At 36.8% G+C, this 23547-nt stretch overlaps 2 protein-coding genes across 2 annotated transcripts in view; one reads left to right on the forward strand and one right to left on the reverse strand.

Moving 5' to 3' along the window:
* FERD3L (Fer3 like bHLH transcription factor) overlaps window positions 1-23547 on the forward strand; it is a 450573-nt gene that overhangs the window by 134057 nt on the left and 292969 nt on the right. The window lies entirely within an intron of this gene.
* HDAC9 (histone deacetylase 9) overlaps window positions 7839-23547 on the reverse strand; it is a 999599-nt gene continuing 983890 nt past the window's right edge. The window contains exon 27 of the mRNA XM_082472710.1: window positions 7839-8037. Coding sequence (XP_082328836.1) covers window positions 7998-8037 — 40 coding nt within the window. The 3' untranslated portion in view covers window positions 7839-7997. The remainder of the gene's footprint in view (window positions 8038-23547) is intronic.

Here is a 23547-nt window from a genome sequence, read left to right on the forward strand (position 1 = left end):
GCTGTAGGCACGCAGGCTTCAGTAATTGCAGCATGCGGGCTCAGTAGTTGGGGCATGCGGGCCCTAGAGCGCGCAGGCTTCAGTAATTGCGGTGCATGGGCTCTAGGGTGCGTGGGCTTCAGTAGTTGTGGCATGTGGGCTCTAGAGTGCAGGCTCAGTAGTTGTGGCGCATGGGCTTAGTTGCTCCGCGGCATGTGGGATCTTCCCGGACCAGGGATTGAACCCCCAGGGATTGAACCCATGTCCCCTGCATTGGCAGGTGGATTCTTAACCACTACACCACCAGGGAAGTCCCAAATAGTGGCTTTTCTAGATACACTAAGAACTTTAAATTTTACTTGATCTAAGGTAAATGCAATCTTTCTTCTATTTATCTCCAGGTTTTAAAAGATTTTAAAAAGGGAATTCATTCATCTCTTTCCCTGAATCTTGTTTTCTATTCTTATGACATTTGAAAGAAGAGCAATCAGCTTTTTCCAAAATACTTATTAGGATATGTGGGGAATTATCCATTTGTGGTCACCTGGGAGAATCACAGCAATTGATATTGATGTTAATATTACAAAGCTGAGAAGTAATTATAATATTTGGAAGTATTTTGACCTAACTCTAAAAGTGTCAGGTAGAGGAAGAAATTCTTTAGGCTTCTATTTTTATTTACAAATCACTTAAAAAAAACCTACAACATTCATTCTTATTTTTGCTTATACTCCACTTTTGCAATTGCTATCATTTCACCACTAAAACTTAAAAGAAACAAAGAACCATGAAGTAACATTTGCCATTTGACATATCTGATTAAACCAAAGGTGTTTACCATTGAAACCGACTCTGCCCACCCACTCCATCTCAAGTTTACTTTCTGTTAGACAAAATATTACTGTCTTTTCCCAGAAGGAACCCAAACCATTGTCCATTGGAAACAGTTATGTTTTAGACTGTTAAACATTGCAGGGGGTTATAAAATACAAAAATAAGTATTGGTCGTTGGAATAGATTTCAAAAGTGTTTGGAATATGTATTCCAAAGACATCTTAGAGTTCTTGGCTAGATTAAAGAAAGATGTTGAAATAGGGAGAAAAAAAAACTGTTTTGTAACTTGTACTTAGTGTACAAACCTAGCCGCAATTACCAGATCCATTTAAAATGATAATTTAATAAAATCATAAGGTTAGCAGAGAATGAGCACACAGTCTATTCTGAAGGTTAGTCATAGTTTTAAAAAGAATGCTTTTAGTATGCCATCTTTGACATGCCATGTTTGCCATTTGCAGAGAGGACAGACTGTAGAGCTAAATAGACACAGATAGGGATTTAATCCTCTTACTATCTGTAACAATGGGCAAGTAAAGGAGTTAGCCTCTTCCTTGCTCCATGCTGTCATCTAAATGGGAATAATAATACATGATGTAGAAGTCATGTGATGGATAATATAATTTTGGTACAGTGCTCAGTAGAGTAACAGGCACATAGTTGGTGCTTAATCAGTGTTAGGTCTTATTATTATTTATCCTGACCAGAAGCTTACATTCAAAACGCAACTTGCTTTTTTTTTTTTTTGGCCACAACATGCGGCATGCAGAACTTTCGTGACCAGGGATCGAACCCGCACCCCCTGCAGTGTAAGTGCAGAGTCTTAACCACTGGACCACCAGGAAGTCCAAAAAAAGCAACTCTGTTTTAATTTACTTTTTCTTCTTTTGTGAATTCTCACATCACCATAAAGGGAGTTTACTTGCAAGTAACCTTTTAATTTTTTGAAAGTGGAACAGTGTCACAGTAATTTATAATTAGTAATATTTATTCAACAAATTTTGTCAAATAACTAGTATTCAGAGTCTAATGGTAGGCACCAAAGAGGTAGAAAAATAAGAACACTTTTATTTCAAATAGCTTTTATTCGCACTAGGACTAGAGGAAAGTCTAATTCAGTAGAAAACACGAGACAAAAGGAGATCTTTCACACTCTTAAGGAGAATCATGACATTAACAACATCAACAATAATTTGGAACACGTCATTGAATTTTCCATTCAATATTTTCAAATACAAAAAAAGGAATCAGATAGAAGGTGAACAGTCCGTGAGCATGTTCAACAATGGTATTGTTATTAGGTATTAATCCTTTATTAGATAATTATTTTTCACATCTGGGAAAACATCACTGGCAGCACAATTTTAAGAAAAGAAGTTTGGCAACACGTATTTTTCTCAGCAGCTCTGGATGAAAGATTTTGGTAAATGCTAGCCAAAAAAATTAAGGGCAAAACCACTGGTGCACAGAGGACAACAAACTGATCTTATTACAGAAACAGATATCAGACCACAATATAAAAAACATTTTAATTTTACACTAAGCCAGAAACTCCAGATTACTGGCATATACACATCAACAAGCCTGGTCTAGAGTGTTTAATCACAAGAGTGATAAATATTGGTTTTCTGCCTGCTCTGCCCACCTTACTTAAAAATATCAGTATATTTGCTTTCAAATGACACAAACTGCCGAGGCTATAATCTACAAAATGATCACTCACTTTTAACAACATGCCTGTTATACCCAATCACCACTGAAAGGACAGTTTCATAGAACCCAGCTCTGCTTACCCAGAAAGAGTTTAAGAATCTTACAATTTAGAAAGAGCATATGCAGATTTTTTATCTAAAAGCAATCTTTGCATACGTAAGGAGGTGCCATTCCTCCTCAGATTTTAGAATTCTTAATTCTTATGTTTTAAAAAATTGTTCCATTTCTACTCAATTTTAAGTTAGTAAAAGCAATAGCCAGATATTGTTGCAAGATCTCTATCAAATGTCATAAAATGCCAACTCCAAGAAAAGGCACCACAATGAAGCCTAAAGGGCATGGCCACAATGTCCCACAACACATTTGACCCTCCTTGTTTTATCTGATGTTGCAACATTTGGCTCTAACGTACCTAAGGCCCAAACAGAAAAATAAAAGCACTTCAATTTTCTTTGAATAGTCTGGAAATATCTTGCTTCCAAATTATATTGATTTAAAAATTTCTCTTTTGTCATTTTTTTCTTATGGTTGGAATTTATGCTTGTGGGTTTGACTCATAAAACATCATCCAGAGGGCAAGAAAAGTCTGTATACAATCTTCTATGTGATAACTAGCACAAGACAATTAGGTAGTACCAAGAACGGTGGAAAACTATATTTGAGACAAAAAAAAAAAATTTCTGTATTAATGAAACAAATGCCAGGTCCAAGACTGTAGACCAAAACACATTAACCTGATTTATCTTTTAAGATAAGAATAGCAAAAAGTCAAGTGGTTCTTGAAAGAAAGAGATAAAAAAGAAGATAAAAAGTATCTACTAGAGTGTTTATATGAAATGGCACAAAGAAAGCATACCTAGTGATGTCTCAAAATAAGTTGCCAAGGTTGCTTCAACTTAGGAAACATAAAGTAGAAATTTAAGAAAGTATTCTGATAGTTTAGATATGGCAATTTTGTATTGGCAGTTGGATAAGGGAAGGAGAGAGGGGTGGAAAGGAAATTATTGGTTAGAAAGATTGGCACTGTACGGTGAATTCACCACATATTTACTAAGTGTTCCAGTTTGAGAATTAAGATGCTTTGAGAAACTGTTTCAACCCTGTTACAACCCTATTACCCTATCATTGAGGTCAAGTCGAAGCAGCCCCAGATCAAGAGTCTAAGGTTCAACTGTCTGACCCAACTATTTCCAGGATATTAATAACTGACTCAGGTGTTGCATAAACTATTACATAAAACCTGCCAGGTGTATCATAGAAAAAACAACAAACTGCAGTTGATTTGGAGAAATCAAGTTCTACAGCCCTGTGTGAGTATACCATGTTCATCTAAAAAATTTATACTCTGGTCACATGACAATCATGCCATGCTTCATGAAGCACTGATGGAGTAAAAGCAAGTTGGTAGGAGGCAAGGGCTATGATTTTCAATGTAAATATGACCAGGAAAGAAGCCACACATAGGCACTTACATATTTTAGTGAGGGTGTTGATGAAGATGATGTAATACTTACGATACTTCATTCAAAAGGCAGTGAATAGTACAAAATACTGCTGGAGACCAAAATATACTTGTGTCCTTTGTGAACACAAGACATATTTGATGATGATCATGACCATGCTGATGATCAGTTTTGAAGACAACAATAAAATGCCTTCATTTCTTAGCATATATCATCTGGTTTTCATTTCTTTTGGAGGTGAAAATGCCCTCTTTATGGAATGGTTGAACAGGTGTGTTGTTTCCTACATCTTCTTTTCTTTTTTTTCCTTCTCTTTTCTCAGTAAGTCAAGTGATTTCATTCCTGAAGCAGAAAGAGAATGTTAAGATAGATGCTGCTAGAAGTGACACTGTCAAACTCTTGACAGAGTGATTATTTCAAGCTCAGAATGAATCACTTTTAAGACAGAAACCTTTGGCTTGTTTGTTTTTGTGGTTATTAGGCATTTAATACTTCCACTGAGACAAACTGAGAGTAAACTTTCCAAAGATAAACAGTAAAAAATATTTAAATAAATTGTCTTAAACATAAATGCTAGGATAAAAAATAAGTATAAAAGTGCTGATTGGAGAGAAATTTTCTCCCAGGAGAACTTCCACTGATCATTTTATTTTACTTCCATATGGAATCTGTAAAGAAACCTAGTAAATCCACAAAGCTTTGAGAATGACCTTTGGAAATAAGACAGTACTGAATTGTTGGACAAGACCAGCCCCGTAGTTTCTGAAATGTTCCTGTGAGGTGATGTCCTGCTTTCAAATCTACCATGTTGCCAGTGAGAGGTGTGGGAGAATTTTGCAAAGGGTTATAGTCAAAACTGAAGGCAAGATTTCAGTTCCTACAATTGATAATGGAAATGCAATTTACAGTAGTTTTTCATAAGTATCTCTTTTCTCCAAAAGCTGACTTCTATCTCCACTATTGATCTTGTAAAATTTGCTAAAATATTTAAAAATATTTCATCTCAAAATGTTCTCATTTACTAAGCAATGATTAAATAGCCTCTATTACCATTTGAGGTCCATTTTACTTATTATTTAATAAAACTCTGGTTTTCAATTCAATATACAACCCCAGATTGTACTATATAATTGAGAAAATTTTCTTACGTTTTCTTTTTGGACTTATTATCAAATCTTATTAAAGTCCTGGCATTGTTTAGTAATAGATTTCTCAAAAACCTTTATTTTTATTCCTCATATATGAGTTATTGTGAGATTGTGAGAAAGCCTATGTGATTATCCTTCAAAGCATGGATCAGAAAGAGATATATTATTGGTAATGCTTAGAGAGGAGTTTTTCTAACAGACTCTTACTGGGAACTATTGTGAGCAATAAAAATTAAATGTATAAGTGAAGAAAACTATACCAAGTGAAACTACCCTTTTAAAAAGTACTGTTCTATTTCAAAAGAAGTGTTGATATTCTCCAAAAGCCTCCATTCTGTCCCTGAGGGCTACATTACATCTTGTAACGATATAATCAAAAAGCGCTGGCATTCTGTTCTTACAACTACATTCAGCTGTGATTAATCCTCTCCATAGTCTATCTGCCTCTCTATGTATCCTAAAGACTCTTAACTGCAACCAATTGGGTACCATATCACTTGGAAGGATGTGTGATTAACTCATTAATGTGTCATATTTTAAATCTAAATAACCTTGGAGATGGCCTACTGATTTAGCTTTATCAGATTGATGGCTATGCCTAAATATGTGGTAAAATAACTGCAGGAAACTTCAGTAAATTAGTATGTTTGCATTATACTGTTTCATTTTCTTATTCAAAATCTAAAAACTATCTGGGAGGACTGAGAGGAATAATAGAGATTTGTAATTACGAAGTTGATTTTAAAAAGTCACAATTATGTTTCCACTTACCGTATGTTACAGCTTTCCTTTTTAAAGGGTGGGGGTTGTCTTCTTTTTTTAAGCCTTTGGTTTCTTTAAGTAAAATCTCCTCAAGTAATTACAGCAAAACCAGCAAGAGCTAGCAAATATGATTGGCATGAATTTCTCTAAAAATGTCGTGGAAAAAATTCATTACTATTGTGAATCTAGATTGACCTTACCCTTATGCAATGAAAGTAATTTTTAACTAATACTGAGTTACATTCCATTTCAGATTTCCTATTTCAAAGGGTGTCTCAAATTTCTAAGATGTTAAACCAAGTATTGAGCCATTTTTGTATATGTAATAAAAGTCTTTAAAATTAAAATGGTAATCCTAAAAAAACCAAATGCATGAAAAATATGGTCTGACTGTATAACAAAAGGGAGGTTATATAATTCTACTTGAGTGAAATCTTTCATCTTTGATTTACAGGTTGGAGTCCTCTTTAACTAAAACCATATTGTCCCATATCTTTCATATCATGGCCTTCCCTAAAACCTTGTTTTCATTAAGGTTTCTTTCAGATTTTTGAATAAAAGCATGACAATCTTCACTTATGGCTTTAATATATCCTTTGAGTTAGGAAAATATATAAAAAGAAACATCAACTCTTTTGAAAGCATTGTCAGATATTAAATACTGCGAGGTATTCTACATCAGTGTCTTTAGGTGTCTGAGTTATACATTGAAATAGAATTTTGGGAGGTAGGGGGATAACCTACTTATATTTAGTAAGTTGCTTTTAATCTCAGAAATAAATGTCCTATATTTTTAGCCTTTGACACTAAGGCAGCATGTGTAAAGGTTAAGTTCATGTTGTTTTTTTTCACATGAAGGCACAACTTCAAGGTTAACTCAATTCAAGGTGGCTTCAAATAAGCAATGCCTTCATTAACACATTTCAAAGATCTAGAAAATTCAGTAACACTGCTTAAGCCCTCAATGGTTTTACAGCTAAAAGAACGCATCAGACCAAGCAGCTGTGTTAACCTGGGAAGGAAGAAAATAAACTGAGTCCTCAAAGCTCCTGAGTAATTGGGGAGATTATGGGTAATCCTCGTCTTTTTTTATAGGAAGGAAGGATGAAAGGCAAGAAGAAAGGAAGTGATGGAAAGCAGAAAAATAAAAGTGAGAGAATAAATTCTTGATAGATTTGGAACAAATTAAGATGGCCTTTGAAAAGTTATGCACTTTTCAAAGACACTGAAAATCCTCCGTGGAACATATGCTCAGAGCTACTGTCACCAGGGCAAGGGGTGTATGAGGGAGGAAGGAGACTTCATCCTAAATCAACTGCGAATCTCCTGTGTGTGAGAACACAGAGAGGGATGTTAGGGAAACAGGGTAATTTTTCTCAAAAAATGTGATATAAAATATTGCACCATTACATAAAATGTGTGAGGTTGCTTTGGCATTGGACTTTGAGATACAGTGTGGTTTATTCCACTGAAAAAAGCCTCATCCTGGTTCCTCCATCTTGGACTCTTCCTAGCAAGAGTTGAACCATATGTTAAAACAAAGGCCAAAAACAAACAAAACAAAACAAAAAAAAACCCCGTGATCTGTCGGGAATTGCTATCCCTTCATAGCTGAAAGCAAATCCTGTAAACAATTTAAGACTGTTTGACGAAAAAGTTCCCAATAAAAAACTGATCAGAATGTCAGGAATGAGATTTCTCAGGTTTTGCCCAAAATTTCGCTGGCTGTCATACCATCTGTAATTAACAGTACCTAACGCTGTACTGGATGTTTCTAGTTCATACTCTGGGCCTGGGAGTGGGTCACCCAGCATATTAAAAGCACTCTGGAAGCAGTTTCTTCCAATGGTGGTTTACTGTAACTTTAGAATCATAGCGGTTACTTTTAAGGAATCTTTAATGCCCTTTCAAGTCCATCCAAAGAACAAGTGAAGCTGCTGTTCAGAATTTTGTGCCCAGTGTTTATGTTCCATGGAATCTGTGCCACCCAGGCAGCAGACAAGACATGTCTGAGGGTGCTGGGGTGGCGGGGGGATAGGCAATGATGTCACACACAGGAAATATCGGGGGTGGGGAAGGCTGGGGAGGACTTGGCGCTTCACAAGGCTGCCTCCTCTTCCATAGGCTCACCAGCAGTTCTGTAAAAATAAACAGGCAATCAGAATACAGCATACGAGTACACAATGACATTGTAGATTTTCATGCATAATCAAAGCTGATTTTTCAGCTCTCTCTGATGTTTATTTGTGTTATTCAGTTATCCATAAATAGAGTTTCTTTCCTAGGAAGTATAAACAAATGTCAAGTGGAAAAACATTTTCGATCCAAGCAGTCATTGGAAATGTTCCTGTTTATATTAAAACATGTCAGAATATTTTATAACTCTAGATTCCAAAATGTACATGTTTTGTGTCTAGTACAGTCCAATAATTTATTGAAAAAATTAACTATGATACTTTATTTTAGGAGCAATTACAGTGATTTCCTACGGAACCAGTTTGCTAACGAGAGCAAGGGACCCAGCTAGCTTCTGGAGGAGACTCACCAGGGCTCTGGTTTTTTTGCTTCTGTTCTTTCATAACTGGATTGGCTGCCTGCCGGAGGCATTTCAAATCAAATTCTGAATCTGATTAGCAAATCACTGCTACAGACCCAACGTTTTTTACAAGAAACGCACTATGGTAGTGTGTAAATAGTTTTTATTCGGCATCATCTGAGGGGTGTTCTGCTCTGGCAAAACCAAAACTAATTGCTTGAAAATTTATACTTGAGATTTAGCCTTAATTTAGTAACACTCTGAGGGTGTTTTAAGGCAAACTTTTAGAATGATTTTTAATTTAGTCAAAAGGACAAATTGCAGCAGGAATCCAAATGCATGAGGTAGCTGGATTGCTGAGGGAAGAACGCTGGGGTTTGAGATACCGGGAGAACTGAGTATGAGTCTGGGCTCTGCGATTTGCTCATGTTGCAACTGCGCATGTTGTAACTATACTTCTGTGAAGCTGTGGTTTCATGTTTAAAACCCGTGAGGTAAAAAGATGTTCCTTACAGAATTAGTGAAGGTTAAAAAAAAAATAAAGGAGATAAAACGGACTTCCAAACCATACACACTATGAGGCAGTAGTTATTTAACTCTGGATTTGTCCCCTCATCATCTAACATATGTATAAAACTGTGTTGAATGGTACACAGATACAGAGTTATGCCTGTGCTACCGTAAGGAAACGCAATATTGGGAAGATAGTTCTCTCTGGGTGGTGGAATAATATAGGTAGGTGGTGTAAATTTTCTTTTTCATACTGTTTTTCTACTTGCCAGTATTCTATAATGAATTACTTTTCTATTAGAACAAATTGCTATATTTAGAACACTGTTGTTAATGAAGACAAGTGAACAATTTAGCCATGTTATTTTATAGATATATAAAGAAAAAACCAAGATTTCTATGTATCTACAAATAAGGTAGCTGCCATTTTAATTTAGCATTTCTATAATAAATTTAAAACACTGAAAGATTTTATCCATGGAATAGTAATAAAAAAGATTTTAATGCATCCTCTAAAGAATGAGAAATATTAGGTATTCATTATTTAACATTACTAAAAGGAGAGAGTTCCAAATGAGTCCATGTGGAATACTTAAAAAAAAAAAGTCTTAGGAAGTTATAGCCTGTCCAACAGTATACTGGATAAGGAGGTTGTGAGAAAGTGTTTAGAGCTGCTATATAAGATAAAAGCTATTTAAATGAGTCATACTCTACTGAAATCTTTCCAAACTAAAATTATCAGCATTCCCACAAGAAAAATTTTAAATTAAGGAAAACATTTAAGTAACTAAACTGATTTATAGGTAAACATGCAAACTTATTTACATTTGAGAATACGTGGATTATACAGGTATAGAATCCTCAAACTAGATACTCCAATGGAGACTGAATTCTCCTATTCACTTTTTCCAAACTTTATTGAGATACAATCAGCATATAACATTGTATAAGTTTAAGGCAATGTGACGATTTGATACACGTATATATTGTGAAATGTTTACCACAATAATATATCCTTCACCTCCCATAATTACCATTTTTGTTGTTATGATGAGAACATTTAAGATTTACTCTCATAGCAAATTTTGAGTATACAATACAGTATTGTTAGCTGTAGTAATCATGCTGTATATCAGATCCCCAGAACTTATTCATCCTATAACTGGAAGCTTGTACCTTTTGACCAACATCATTCCATCTCCTCTATCTCGCAGCCCCTGTTAACCATCAATCTACTGTTTCTATGAGTTCAACATTTTTTTTCCAGTTTTATTGATAAATAATTGACAAACCTCACTGTATCAGTTTAAGGTGTACAGCATGATAGTCTGACTTACACATATTGTGAAATGATGACCACAATAGGTCTAGTTAACATCCATCATCTCATAGAGAGAGTTCAATGTTTTTAGATTTCACATATAAGTGAGATCATATAGTATGTATATTTCTCTATCTTAGCATAATGCTCTCAAGTTTCACCCATGTTGAACCTTCCTTTTTATGGCTGAATAATATTCTGTTGTATGTATGTACCACATTTTCTTTGTCGATTCATCTATCACTGGACACTTAGGTTGTTTCCTTGTCTTGGCTATTGTAAATAGTGCTGCAATGAACATGAGAGTGCAGATACCTCTTCAAGATAGTGATTTTGTTTCCTTTGGATATATACCCAGAAGTGGGATTACTGGATCACATGGTAGTTCTACTTTTACTTTCTTGAGGAACCTCCATACTGTTTTCCATAGCAGCTGCATCAATTTACATTCCCATCAACAGTGCAAATAGGTCACTTTCTCCATATCCTCACTAATTTGTTATCTCTTGTCTTTTTGATGCAAGCTGTTTTAGCACATGTAAAGTGATATCTCCGTGTGGTTTTGCTTTGCATTTCCCTGATAATTAGTGATGTTGAGAACCTTCCCATGTACCTGTTGGCTATTTGTATGTCTTCTTTAGAAAAATATCTATTCTGGTCCTTTTCGTATTTTAAAATTGAGTTAATTTATTTACTTATTTATTGCTATTGAATTGTATGAGCTCCATATATATTTTGGATATTAACGCCTTATCAGATATATGGTTTGCAAATATTTTCTTGTATTTCATAGGTTGCCCTTTCACTTTGTTGTTTCTTTGGCTGTGCAAAAGTTTTTAGTTTGATGTCATTGCACTTGCTCATATTTTTTTATACATTTATTTATTTTTTATTATTATTATTTTTAATTTTTGGCCGCGTTGGGTCTTTGTTGCTGCACGTGGGCCTTCTCCAGTTGCGGTAAGCAGGGGCCACATTTTTCCTTTGTTGCTTTTTCTTTTGTTGTCATATCCAAAAAATTAATTGTAAAGACCAAAGTCAAGGAGCTTTTTTTCTTTGTTTTCTTCTAAGAGTTTTATAGTTTCAAGTCTTACATTTAAGTTCTTAATACACTTCCAGTTAATTTTTGTGAGTGGTATAAGGTAGGGGTCCAGTTGCTTTCTTTTGTGTATGAATAAATGTCCGGTTCTCCCAACACCATTTATCAAAGAGTTTATTGTTAGCCCATTGAGTATTCTTGACTCCCTTGTCAAATATTAGTTGACAGTATATGTGAGGGTTTACTTCTGGGCTCTCAATTCTGTTCCATTGGTCTATGTGTCTGTTTTTATGCCAATGCCATACTCTTGATTACTACAGCTTTGTAATATTTGAACTTAGGATGTGTGAAGCCTCCAGCTTTGTTCTTGCTCAAGATTGCTATGGCTATTCAGGGTCTTTGGTAATCCCACTGAATTTTAGGATATTTTTTCTATTTCTGTGAAAAATGCCATTGGAATTCTGAGAGGGATTGCATTGAATCTATCAGTGACTTTGACTAGTGTGGATGTTTTAATAATATTAACTCTTCTGATACATGAACGTGGAATATCTTTCCATTTATTTGTGTCTTCTTCAATTTCTTTCATCAGATCTTACTGTTTTTGGTATACAGATCTTAGTTTTTATCCTGAAAGTTTACTGAATTCATTTATTATTACTAACAGTTTTTTTTTTTTTTTTTTTTGGTGGAGTCTTTAGGATTTTTTACATAGAAGTACAGGATCATGTTAAGAAACCCTTGTCTTGTTTCTGATCTTAGAGGGAAATCTTTCAGTTTTTTACTGTTGAGTATGAATGATGTTAGCTGTGGGTTTGTCATATATGGCTTCTATTATGTTGAAGTATGTTCCTTCTATACCCAATTTGGTTGAGAGTTTTTATTATGAAAGAATGTTGAATTTTGTTGCTGCGTTTTATGCATCTATTGAAAAGACAGTGATTTTTATCTTTTATTTCATTAACGTGGTGTATCACATTCATTGATTTGCATATGTTGAACCATTCTTGCTCCCAGGGATAAATCCCACTTGCTCATGGTGTATCATCCTTTTAATATGCTGTTGAAATTGGTTTGCTAGTATTTTGCTGAGGATTATTGTATCTATGTTTATCAGGGATATTGGCCTATAGTTTTCTTTTCTTGCAGTATCCTTATCTAGCTTTGGTATCAGGGTAGTGGCTGCATAAAATGAGTTTAGGAGTGATAGATTCCCTAAATCAGTAAATCAGATATTCAGGTACAAATGACGAATCCCTGGTCAGGGAACTAAGATCCCACATACCACAGGACAACTAAGCCCACGCGCTGCAACTACTGAGCCTGCACGCCACAACTAGAGAGCCTGCGTGCCGCAAACTGCAGAGCCCAAGTGCTCTGGAACCCATGCGCCGCAACTAGAGAGAAGCCCATGTGCTACAACTAGAGAAAAGCCCGTGCGTCTCAACGAAGAGCCTGCACGCCACAACTAAGACCTGACGCAGCCAAAAAAAAAAAAAAAACCAGATACAGATGACCAGAAAGGGGGATTGTCACCTACCCCAAGGCCACAGGCAGGTAACTAGAGTTCTGGGTCCCATGGTGAGTCTGGGAGGTGGGACCTTGTGAAAGGCAGCTGTGACAGGTAATGTCTGTTAGACACCAGTTTCTGGGCTGGCCCTGCTCCCTTCCCAGGTTTTGGGTGGGGAGGGAGAGCAGGCTTTCAATTTTTTGGATGAGTTTGAGAACTGGTGTTAATTCCTCTTTAAATGTTTGGAAGAATTCACCAGTGAAACCATCTGGGACTGGGCTTTTCTTTTTGGAGAGGTTTTGGTTTACTGATCCAATCTCCTTACTCAATATTGGTATGTTCAGATTTTCTGTTTTTTTCGTGATTTAGTCTTGGTAGATTGTATGCTTCTAGGAACTTACTCATTTCTTATAGGTTGTCCAATTTGTTGGCATGTAATTGTTCATAGTAGTCTCTTGTGATGGTTTGTATTTGTGTGGTATCAGCTATAATGTCTCCTCTTTCATTTATAATTTTATTTGAGTCCTCTCTCTTTTTTTCTTGGTAAGTCTATTTAAAGGTTTGTCAATTTTTAAAATCTTTTTAAAAAAACCAACTGTTAGTTTTGTTGATCTTTTCTATTGCTTTTCTATTATCTATTTCATTTATTTCTGCTCTGATTTTTGTTATCCTAACTTTGCGGTTACTTTGTTGTTCATTTTCTAGTTCCTTAAGCTGTAAAGTTAGGTTGTTTATTTGAGGTTTTTTTTTTTTTTAATGTATGCATTTATTGCTGTAAATTTGCCTCAGCACTGCTTTTGCTGCATCCCATAAGTTTTGTTATGCTGTGTGTCCATTTTTGTTTGTTTCATGGTAAGTTTTGATTTTCTTTGATTTCATCTTTGATCCATTAGTTAAACAGGAATGTGTTGTTTAATTTCCACACATTTGTGAATTTCCTAGTTTTCCTTCTGTTACTGATTTCTAGTTTCACACCACTGTGGTCATAAAAGATACCTAGTATGATTTCAGTCTTTTAAAATTTGCTAAGACTTGTTCTGTGACCTAACATATGACCTATCCTAGAGAATGTTCTATGTGCACTTGAGAGGAACAGGTATTTTCCTGCTGTTGCATGGAATGCTCTGGATATGTCTGTTAGGTCCATTTGATATAAAGTATAGATCCAGTCCAATGTTTCCTTATTGATTTTCTGCCTGGATAATCTATCCATTGTAGAAAGTGTGGTATTGAAGTTCCCTACTATTATTGTACTGTTGTCTATATTATTCCCTTCAGATCTGTTAGTATTTGCTTAATGTATTTAGATACTCAGATGTTGGGTGTATATGTATTTAAAATTATTGTATCCTCTTAATGAATTGATCTCTTTATCACCATATAATGACCTTCTTTGTTTCTTGTTACAGTTTAGACTTAAAGTCTATTTTTTTTCCAGATATAAGTATAGCTACTCCTGCTCTATTTTGGTTTCTATTTGCGTGGAATATCCTTTTCCATACCTTCACTTTGGGCCATTTACATTTAAAATAATTATTAATAGTTAACAACTTACTATTGCCATTTTGTTAATTGTTTTCTTGCTGTTTTGTACTTTGTTCATTTCTTCCTCTCTTAATGTCTTCCTTTAAAACTGATGACTTTCCATAGTGGTATGCTTTATTTCCCTTCTCTTTATCTTTAGCTATCTACTATAGGTTCTTTTTTTTTTTTTAATAAATTTATTTATTTATTTTTGGCTGCATTGGGTCTTCGTTGCTGCGCGTGGGCTTTCTCCAGTTGCAGCAAGTCGGGGCTACTCTTCATTGTGGTGCATGGGCTTCTCATCGCAGTGGCTTCTCTTGTTGCAGAGCACAGGCTCTAGGCTCACAGGCTTCAGTAGTTGTAGCACACGGGCTCAGTAGTTGTGGCTCGTGGGCTCTAGAGCGCAGGCTCAGTAGTTGTGGTGCACGGGCTTAGTTGCTCTGCAGCATGTGGGATCTTCCCGGACCAGGGCTTGAACCCATGTCCCTTGCACTGGCAGGTGGATTCTTAACCACTGCACCACCAGGGAAGCCCTACCATAGGTTTTTGCTTTGTGGTCACCCCAAGGCTTACTTGAAATATCTTATAGATATAACAGTCTAATTTTAAGCTGACAACAACTTAACTTTAATTGCATACAAAACTCTACCCTTTTACTCCTCCTGTCTATAGTTTTTTTCTTTTTTAACATCTTTATTGGAGTATAATTGCTTTACAATGGTGTGTTATAGTTTGTTTTTGATGTCATGATTTTTTTTTTATATTGTGTATCCATGAACAAATTACTGTAGCTATAGCTATTTAAAATACTTTTGTCCTTTAACCTTTATCCTAGAGTTAAGTGTTTAACACATCACCATATTATAGTATTAGAGTATTCTGAATCTGACTATATACTTACCTTTACCAGTGTGTTGTACATTTTCATATGTTTTCATGTTAGTAGTTATCATACTTTCTTTGTAGCTTGAAGGACTCCTTTCAGCACTTCTTGTAAGGAAAGTCTTGTGGTGATGAACTACTTCAACTTTTTTTTTTTGTTTGGTAAAGTCTTTTTATCTCACCTTAACTTCTAAAGGAAAACTTTGCCAGGTAAAGTAGTCCGGTTGGCAGTTTTTTTCTTTCAGCACTTTGAATATATCATCCTACTCTCTCCTGGCCTGCAAGGTTTCTGCTGAGAAATCCACTAATAGGCTTATGAAGGTTCACTTGTAAGAGAGAAAAATTTTCTCTTGTTGCTTTTAAAATTCTCTTTGTCTCTGATTTTTGAGTTTTATTATGAGTCTTGGAGAAGATCATTTTGGATTGAAATTTGGGGCTGACCTATTAGCTTTATGAACTTGTACGTTCAAATCTCTCCTCAGGTTTGGGAGGTTCTCAGCCATTATTACTTTAAATAAGCTTTCTTTTCCTTCTTTCCTCTCTTCCCCTCCTGGGACTCTAATAATTCAGAGGTTGTTTGTCTTAATGGTGTCTCATAAGTCCCACAGGCTTTCTATATCCCCTTTCTTGTTGTTTTTTTTTTTTTTTCATTTTGCTCCTCTGACTGGATAATTTCAAATCATCTCTTTTCAAGCTCATTGACTCTTCTGCTTGGTTCAGTCTGATGTTTAACTCTATTGAATTCTTTAATTTAGTTATTGTACTCTGCAGATACAAACTTTCTGTTTTGGTACTTGTTTACGTTTTCTACCTCTTTCTTGAACTTCTCATTTTTGTTCTGGTATTATTTTCCTGATTTTTGTTAAATTGTTTATCGGTGTTCTCTTGTAATTCAACTCTCTGAGCATCTTTAGAAAAATTATTTCTAATCCTTTTTCAGGCAATTCATGTATCTCCATTTCTTTGGGGTCAGTTAGTAGAAGTTTACTGTGATCCTTTGGTGGTGTTATGTTTCCCTGCCTCTTCGTGATCCCTGTGGCTCTGGGGCAGGGGGGGCATGATATCTTGTTGGCTCAGGCCTTTCAGGTCCACAACAATGACAGTTATGTGGCCCTTGGTGAGTACTATGGTGTGTGTGGGGGGTCCTGGACTAAGGGTTTTGGGGGTCTTCAGCATCTTCTTCAGATACAGCAGCTAGGGACCAGGGCAGGTGCTGTAGTGGCTGGAACCAGTGGTTCACACACTTGACTGCAGGGCCAGCTTCAGGTGCCTGTGTAGTGTCAAGGGCCAGTTTCAGACACACAGGTAGTGGCAAGGGCCAGGGCCAACCGCAGGTACAGTATCAGCTGTGGGGGCACGGGCTCTGGGCATGCACTCCTGTGATTGCAGGGTCTTTCCATGGGGCCATGGTAATGGAGTCTGGTGTTGGAACTCAGGCTGGCAGGGTGCAAGCACATAGCTGGGGGAGCTAACTGACACTGAGCCCAGCAGTGCAGACCAGTGACAGGAGTCAGGGCCAGATGTGGGCCCATTCCAGTTTTGGAGGCCTTGGCTGTAGGGGTGCACTGCCATGGAGGAAGGGTCTCACCACAGGTGTGAGCATGGTAGTAGAGGTTTGTGATGTGAGTTGGGCCAAGGGGGGGGGGGGTGCAGGTACACAGCTGGAGGAGCTAGCTGAAGTTGTGGATCAGGCCGGTAACGGGAGACAGGACTGAATCCTGGCCCACAGGCATTTGTGGGGGCCTTGGCTGTCAGCATGGACTTCCATGATTGCAGCTCTTGCCACAGGCGGGCACAGAGCAGTGGAGGCTGGTGATGGGAGTCAGGCTGGCAGCATGGAGGTGCAGAGCAGGGTTTCGGTGGGCATCTTGCGCTTGTGCAGCCACAGAGGCTGGGGCTGATCACCAGTATGGGTCCCAAGCTGTGTGTGTGTGGCAGGGAGGGGATGAGGAGGGACTCAGGCAGTTGGTGACCATGAACATGAAAACCAGTAAGGTACAAACCTCAATGGTGAAAACTGCAGGGGGGTCAAAGGTGGCTGTACTGGCCATTGGTTTCTTCAGTGGTAAAAGCTGCTGGGGTCCTTGAAGAGCAGGTCACTAGGAACTATGGTTGCTCCCATGCATGACTGATACTGGTAGCCCCCATGCCCTTCTTCCCTGTTCCTAGCCATCTCTATACATCTCAGCTTTGCTGCTCTCTGGGTGAGGTGAATCTGAAGTGGGTCTTTTCCTGCAGTGTCCCAAAAGGCTGGGGAAGCTGGTTGTTTACCGCTGTTTTCCCTTTGCCAGTGAGGGGAACTCCTTCTACCTGGGGAGTTCGCTCTTGGTGCTGAGCAATGCCAACTTGGAGGATGGGATGACACAGGCAAAATGAAGCTGTTCTTCCTTTTTTTGTCCAGTTAGTCTCAGGTTTTTTGTTCCACTGTGTTGCTGGTGTTTCTAAGTGGACATCTGAGCTCTCCCAGGGCTGTTTCTGTTCATGGATAGCTGTGTAATTATTGATCTTTGTGTGGGGACAGAGGCTCAGTTCTCCTGTTCTACCATCTTGGTTGTGATACTCCCTCCATCTGAATTTTCCTACTTCTAACCCAAAGCCACAGCAAGATGATCTTTCCCCCACATCCAGGACTCAATTGTGGCTGGAATTTCACAGACAGTGGTAAGTGTGCATTCTCCAGACATCCAGCCTAGGCTTTGAGGAGGTAAGCAAAGTGTCTTCAGCACAAACCATTCACTGCAAAAATGGACCATCTTCTGTTGAAACATGGGGACTTTCAGGTACAATATAAAGCTTTCCATCAGATGCTTCTCTTCGCTTTCCTCCCCTCAAAGTCATTTCATATTAACCACTTTTTTGGAAGATAGTTAATTGACTGCTGCCACATTCTAATGAAACAAATTCACATAACCAGCCAAATCTCTCAGTGTCTTGCAACACAGAAGTTTTATTACTAGTATAGCAAGTTGGAAAATATCCTGGATTTCAAGGTAGATTTCACAAGGTAGAGGTATTTAGGTCCCAGCTCTGCCATTTTCTAAAATTTAACTTTGAGCAAGTCATCGTCCCTAGATTCTCAGTTTTCTCTTTAAAACTGAAATAATAATCCCCAACCTGCTCTCTGGGTGTTCTCATATCCATAGCTCTCAGTGGATGTAGTATTATCTTTACTTAATCCCTGTCCCTAGGTAACTGTTATATGTCTACGTATTTTTTTAAGTTAATTTAAATAGTCATTTTCATGAAACATTTAGAAAGTGAACTGTTCAGGGATGACCCTTTAATGGCTGATTTTGGTGAAAGAGTGAGAAGCAGTACTCTGAAAATGTGGGGGGCTCCCCACTTCAATCATTTATAGACAGATACCAAAGTTATCTTGATTAACAAAAACACAATTGTGGAAAGGGCTGGGTGAAGGGGAGAGATAATCTTCAATATTTGGATTTAATTCCTTTTGCAATTAGGTGAGGTAGAGACATAAGAAGGTCAGGAATAAGTGTAAAATAAAACATTCAAAGATAAATTTTAGTACAATAGTTCAGCTGATTGAAAGACACAAACTTCTACTATAGCAAGTGGAAGTGAACATAGATGGCCCTTTATTGATGAAGGGCAAAGATTTCATACATTAAGGGAAGGATCAGTTAGGTCCAGCAGTCATAGTAGTTTAGATAATTTGCAAAAATAAAAAGCAGAAAGAAAGAATTTGAGACAAAATACAGCATAAAATTAAATTCTTGTATTTTCCCTTAAAGGGGTATTTCCTATGATTTTTAAAGCAGTATTTGTTAATTTATATTAATAATGTTATTTTTAAAGACACATTTCCTCTTGGTTTATTGATTTAATTTAATCCCTATACCTTCCTCTTCCTTCTCCAAGGCAAGCAATCTAATTCCTGGTTTTTTTTTTTCAGCTAAAACATTTTATTTAGTATTGATAATTTATTTTCTAGTTTCATAGGTTCACAGATAGAGGGGAATTTTTTTTTGAAAAAAATTTTTTTTTTATACAACAGGTTCTTATTAGTTATCCATTTTATACATATTAGTGTACGTATGTCAATCCCAATCTCCCAATTCATCCCACCACCACCCCACCCCGCTGCCGCTTTCTCCCCTTGGTGTCCATACGTTCTCTACATCTGTGTCTCAATTTCTGCCCTGCAAACCGGTTCATCTGTACCATTTTTCTAGGTTACACATATATGCATTAATATACGATATTTGTTTTTCACTTTTACTTACTTCACTTTGTATGACAGTCTCTAGATTCATCCATGCCTCTACAAATGACCCAATTTCGTTCCTTGAGTAATATTCCATTGTATATATGTACCACATCTTCTTTATCCATCTTTATCCGTTCATCTGTCAATGGGCATTTAGGTTGCTTCCATGACCTGGCTATTGTAAATAGTGCTGCAATGAATATTGGGGTGCATGTGTCTTTTTGAATTATGGTTTTCTCTGGGTATATGCTCAGTAGTGGGATTGCTGGGTCGTATGGTAATTCTATTTTTAGTTTTTTAAGGAACCTCCATACTGTTCTCCATAGTGGCTGTATCAATTTACATTCCCACCAACAGTGCAAGAGGGTTCCCTTTTCTCCACACCCTCTCCAGCATTTGTTGTTTGTAGATTTTCTGATGGTGCCCATTCTAATTGGTGTGAGGTGATACCTCATTGTAGTTTTGATTTGCATTTCTCTAATAATTAGTGATGTTGAGCAGCTTTTCATGTGCTTCTTGGCCATCTGTATGTCTTCTTTGGAGAAATGTCTATTTAGGTCTTCTGCCCATTTCTGGATTGGGTTGTTTGTTTTTTTAATATTGAGCTGCATGAGCTGTTTATATATTTTGGAGATTAATCCTTTGTCCATTGCTTCGTTTGCAAATATCTTCTCCCATCGTGAGGGTTGTCTTTTTGTCTTGTTTGTAGTTTGCTTTGCAAAAGCTTTGAAGTTTCATTAGCTCCCATTTGTTTATTTTTGTTTTTATTTCCATTTCTCTAGGAGGGGGATCAAAAAACATCTTGCTGGGATTTATGTCAAAGAGTGTTCTTCCTATGTTTTCCTCTAAGAGTTTTATAGTGTCTGGTCTTACATTTAGGTCTCTAATCTACTTTGAGCTTATTTTTGTGTATGGTGTTAGGGAGTGTTCTAATTGCATTCTTTTACATGTTGCTTTCCAGTTTTCCCAGCACCACTTATTGAAGAGGCTGTCTTTTCTCCACTGTATATCCTTGCCTCCTTTGTCATAGATTACTTGACCATAGGTGCATGGGTTTATCTCTGGGCTTTCTATCCTGTTCCATTGATCTATATTTCTGTTTTTGTGCCGGTACCATATTGTCTTGATTACTGTAGCTTTGTAGTATAGTCTGAAGTCAGGGAGTCTGACTCCTCCAGCTCCGTTTTTTTCCCTCAAGACTGCTTTGGCTATTCTGGGTCTTTTGTGTCTCCATACAAATTTTAAGATTTTTTGTTCTAGTTCTGTAAAATATGCCATTGGTAATTTGATAGGGATTGCATTGAATCTGTAGATTGCTTTGGGTAATATAGTCATTTTCACAATATTGATTCTTCCAATCCAGGAACGTGGTATCTCTCTCCATCTGTTTGTATCATCTTTAATTTCTTTCATCAGTGTCTTATAGTTTTCTGCATACAGGTCTTTTGTCTCCCTAGGTAGGTTTATTCCTAGGTATTTTATGCTTTTTGTTGCAAAGGCAAATGGGAGTGTTTCCTTAATTTCTCTTTCAGATTTTTCATCATTAGTGTATAGGAATGCAAGAGATTTCTGTGCATTAATTTTGTAGCCTGCAACTTTACCAAATTCATTGATTAGCTCTAGTAGTTTTCTGGTGGCATCTTTAGGATTCTCTATGTATAGTATCATGTCATCTGCAAACAGTGACAGTTTTACTTTTTCTTTTCCAGTTTGTATTCCTTTTATTTCTTTTTCTTCTCTGACTGCCGTGGCTAGGACTTCCAAAACTATGTTGAATAATAGTGGTGAGAGTGGACATCCTTGTCTTGTTCCTGATCTTAGAGGAAATGCTTTCAGTTTTTCACCATTGGGAATGATGTTTGCTGTGGGTTTGTTGTATATGGCCTTTACTATGTTGAGGTAGGTTCCCTCTATGCCCACTTTCTGGAGAGTTTTTACCATAAGTGGGTGTTGAATTTTGTCAACAGCTTTTTCTGCATCTATTGAGATGATCATATGGTTTTTATTCTTCAGTTTGTTAGTATGGTGTATCACACTGATTGATTTGTGTATATTGAAGAATCCTTGCATCCATGGGATAAACCCCACTTGATCATGGTGTATGATCCTTTTAATGTGTTGTTGGATTCTGTTTGCTAGTATTTTTTTGAGGGTTTTTGCATCTATATTCATCAGTGATACTGGTCTGTATTTTTCTTTTTTTGTAGTATCTTTGTCTGGTTTTGGTATCAGGGTGATGGTGGCCTCATAGAATGAGTTTGGGAGTGTTCCTTCCTCCAAAATTTTTTGGAAGAGTTTGAGAAGGATGGGTGTTAGCTCTTCTCTAAATGTTTGATAGAATTCACCTGTGAAGCCGTCTGGTCCTGGACTTTTAGTTTGTTGGAAGATTTTTAATGACAGTTTCAATTTCATTACTTGTGATTGGTCTGTTCATATTTTCTATTTCTTCCTGGTACAGTCTTGGAAGGTTATACCTTTCTAAGAATGTGTCCATTTCTTCCAGGTTGTCCATTTTATTGGCATAGAGTTGCTTGTAGTAGTCTCTTAGGATGCTTTGTATTTCTGCGGTGTCTGTTGTAACTTCTCCGTTTTCATTTCTAATTTTATTGATTTGAGTCCTCGCCCTCTTTTTCTTGATGAGTCTGGCTAATGGTTTATCAATTTTGTTTATCTTCTCAAAGAACCAGCTTTTAGTTTTATTGATGTTTGCCATTGTTTTCTTTGTTTCAATTTCATGTATTTCTGCTCTGATCTTTATGATTTCTTTCCTTCTGGTAACTTTGGGTTTTGTTTGTTCTTTCTTTAGTTCCTTTAGGTTTAAGGTTACATTGTTTATTGAGATTTTTCTTGTTTCTTGAGGTAGGCTTGTATTGCTATAAACTTCCCTCTTAGAACTGCTTTTGTTGCATCCCATAGGTTTTGGATCTTCGTGTTTTCATTGTTATTTGTCTCTAGGTATTTTTTGATGTTGTCTTTGAATTCTTCAGTGATCTCTTGGTTATTTAGTAACGTATTGTTTAGCCTCCATATGTTTGTGTTTTTTACGGTTTTTTTCCTGTAACTGATTTCTAATCTCATAGCATTGTGGTCAGAAAAGACGCTTGATATGATTTCAATTTTCTTAAATTTACTGAGGCTTCATTTGTGACCCAAGATGTGATCTTTCCTGGAGAATGTTCTTTGTGCACTTGAGAAGAAAGTGTAATTTGCTGTTTTTGGATGGAATGTCCTATAAATATCAATTAAACCTATCTGGCCTATTGTGTCATTTAAAGCTTGTGTTTCCTTATAAATTTTCTGTTTGGATGATCTGTCCATTGGTGTAAGTGAGGTGTTAAAGTCCCCCACTCTTATTGTGTTACTGTCTGTTTCCTCTTTTATAGCTGTTAGCAGTTGCCTTATGTATTTAGGTGCTCCTATGTTGGGTGCATATATATTTATAATTGTTATATTTTCTTCTTGGATTGATCCCTTGATCATTATGTAGTGTCCTTCCTTGTCTCTTGTAACATTCTTTACTTTAAAGTCTATTTTATCTGATATGAGTATTGCTACTCCAGCTTTCTTTTGATTTCCATTCGCATGGAATATCTTTTTCCATCCCCTCACTTTCAGTCTGTATGTGTCCCTAGGTCTGAAGTGGGTCTCTTTGTAGACAGCATATATATGGGTCTTGCTTTTGTATCCATTCAGCGAGCCTGTGTCTTTTGGTTGGAGCATTTAATCCATTCACATTTAAGCTAATTATCAATATGTATGTTCCTATTACCATTTTCTTAATTGTTTTGGGTTTGTTTGTGTAGGTCCTTTTCTCTTGTGTTTCCCACTTAGAAACGTTCCTTTAGCATTTGTTGTAGAGCTGTTTTGGTGGTGCTGAATTCTCTTAGCTTTTGCTTGTCTGTAAAACTTTTGATTTCTCCATTGAATCTGAATGAGCTCCTTGAGGGTAGAGTAATCTTGGTTGTAGGTTCTTCCCTTTCATCACTTTAAATATGTCAGGCCACTCCCTTCTGCCTTGTAGAGTTTCTTTTGAGAAATCAGCTGTTAACCTTATGGGAGTTCCCTTGTATGTTCTTTGTTGTTTTTCCCTTGCTG

Source organism: Balaenoptera physalus (genome assembly GCF_965194825.1).
Source record: "Balaenoptera physalus genome assembly, chromosome: 8".
Taxonomy (NCBI): Eukaryota; Metazoa; Chordata; class Mammalia; order Artiodactyla; family Balaenopteridae; genus Balaenoptera; species Balaenoptera physalus.